This window comes from Gossypium raimondii, chromosome 9 (assembly GCF_025698545.1).
Source record: "Gossypium raimondii isolate GPD5lz chromosome 9, ASM2569854v1, whole genome shotgun sequence".
Classification (NCBI taxonomy): domain Eukaryota; kingdom Viridiplantae; phylum Streptophyta; class Magnoliopsida; order Malvales; family Malvaceae; genus Gossypium; species Gossypium raimondii.
Genome location: NC_068573.1, coordinates 481,409 through 482,743, shown reverse-complemented (window position 1 = coordinate 482,743; position 1,335 = coordinate 481,409). Strand labels below are relative to the sequence as shown.

At 33.9% G+C, this 1,335-nt stretch overlaps 1 protein-coding gene across 1 annotated transcript; it reads right to left on the bottom strand.

The window, feature by feature from the left end:
- Positions 1-238: 238 nt before the first annotated feature.
- On the bottom strand, positions 239-652 carry LOC105797794 (uncharacterized). Its single transcript, XM_012627715.2, has one exon. The coding sequence runs from the start codon at positions 650-652 to the stop codon at positions 239-241; it is 414 nt and encodes a 137-aa protein (XP_012483169.1).
- Between the last annotated feature and the right edge of the window lie 683 nt (positions 653-1,335).

The window sequence follows — 1,335 nt, the reverse complement described above, 5'->3', positions numbered from 1 at the left end:
GGTTATAGAAGGTCCTGATTTCTTAATGAATAATATCCGAGCTGATTTTTGTGAAGTTGCAATGAAGCATTTTATTGATCAAAAGAACATTTTATTTTAATATTTAACCAAACAAGATTTAAGATACATTTTTCTTTTCGTAAAGAAAGATGTTATTCATCACATTCCCATGTTCCATTAATACTGAAGAAAGACTTGCAAATAAACCTTAAATTGACACAACACTTAAATGAATGGATCACTGGCCAGCAGCAAAAGCCTCGACAGGGAAAGTCTTGGTGATGCCAGCAAGACTCTTGAAATGGATCTTTTCTGGTTGTTTATCATCAATGGTGATCTCACTCACAGGCGCCCATAACATCAACTCCTTGGCCTTGACTCCCTTGAGTTTCTTGATCCTTTTCTTCTCCACAATGCCATTGATGTCAGTGTCATAACTCACCAACTTGCTGATCATCTTGAACTCATGCTCCACCTTCTTCTCTTGCACAATCCACATGTACCCAGTCTCCTTCACGTAACCCACTTCAACAACGTTAGCCAAAGGGAGAAGCCCTTCAGGAAGCTCGAACTCCATCAAAATGGAAACTGCCATTTTCATTCCTTCCACTTGACCTATCTTCACGATGCCTCCTTCCTTTTTATCTGCCATGTATGCTCAATATTAGAAACAAGTATAGTTGAAGCTTGGATTTGTGGAGGGAAAAGGGATAACGACTAAGGCTAATATATACAGCTTTGGAGGTAAATGTGGGACAAGATTAGTGGGGGGAGAAAACCAAGTTTAGTTGCATTGAAAACCAAGTTTAGTTGCATTGATGTATTCGCCATCCTCTATATTTTTCATCAGCTAATGATAATGAAATTTTGAAAATGGCATTTGTTCTTTCACATTATTTTCCTCACCTTTCTGTCAATATTCTTTAATTTATCCATTCCACATAAATAATATCAAAATTTAAGTAAGTTAGAGTACTAAACCATATCAAGAAATTCATTTTAAAATAATAAAATATTTATAACACTTCTTAGATATCCATTGATGATAACTTACCTCGTTAAAATCTTACTAAAATAATAATCTTGTGGGAAAAAATCTTAGTAGAGGAAAAATAATATATATATCTATAATATGCATAACATGATACCTCATTAAAAATTTACTAAGAAAACCCAATAGGACAAAACTCAGTCAATGGGAAAGGAGTATAGCATGTATTTACTCCATCTCATGACAACATCACATAACATCTCATATTCTACGTATTCAATCTTGAATACTACCTTTTCAAATTATCACTTGAACGAAGTTGATAAATGATTATATCATTATTC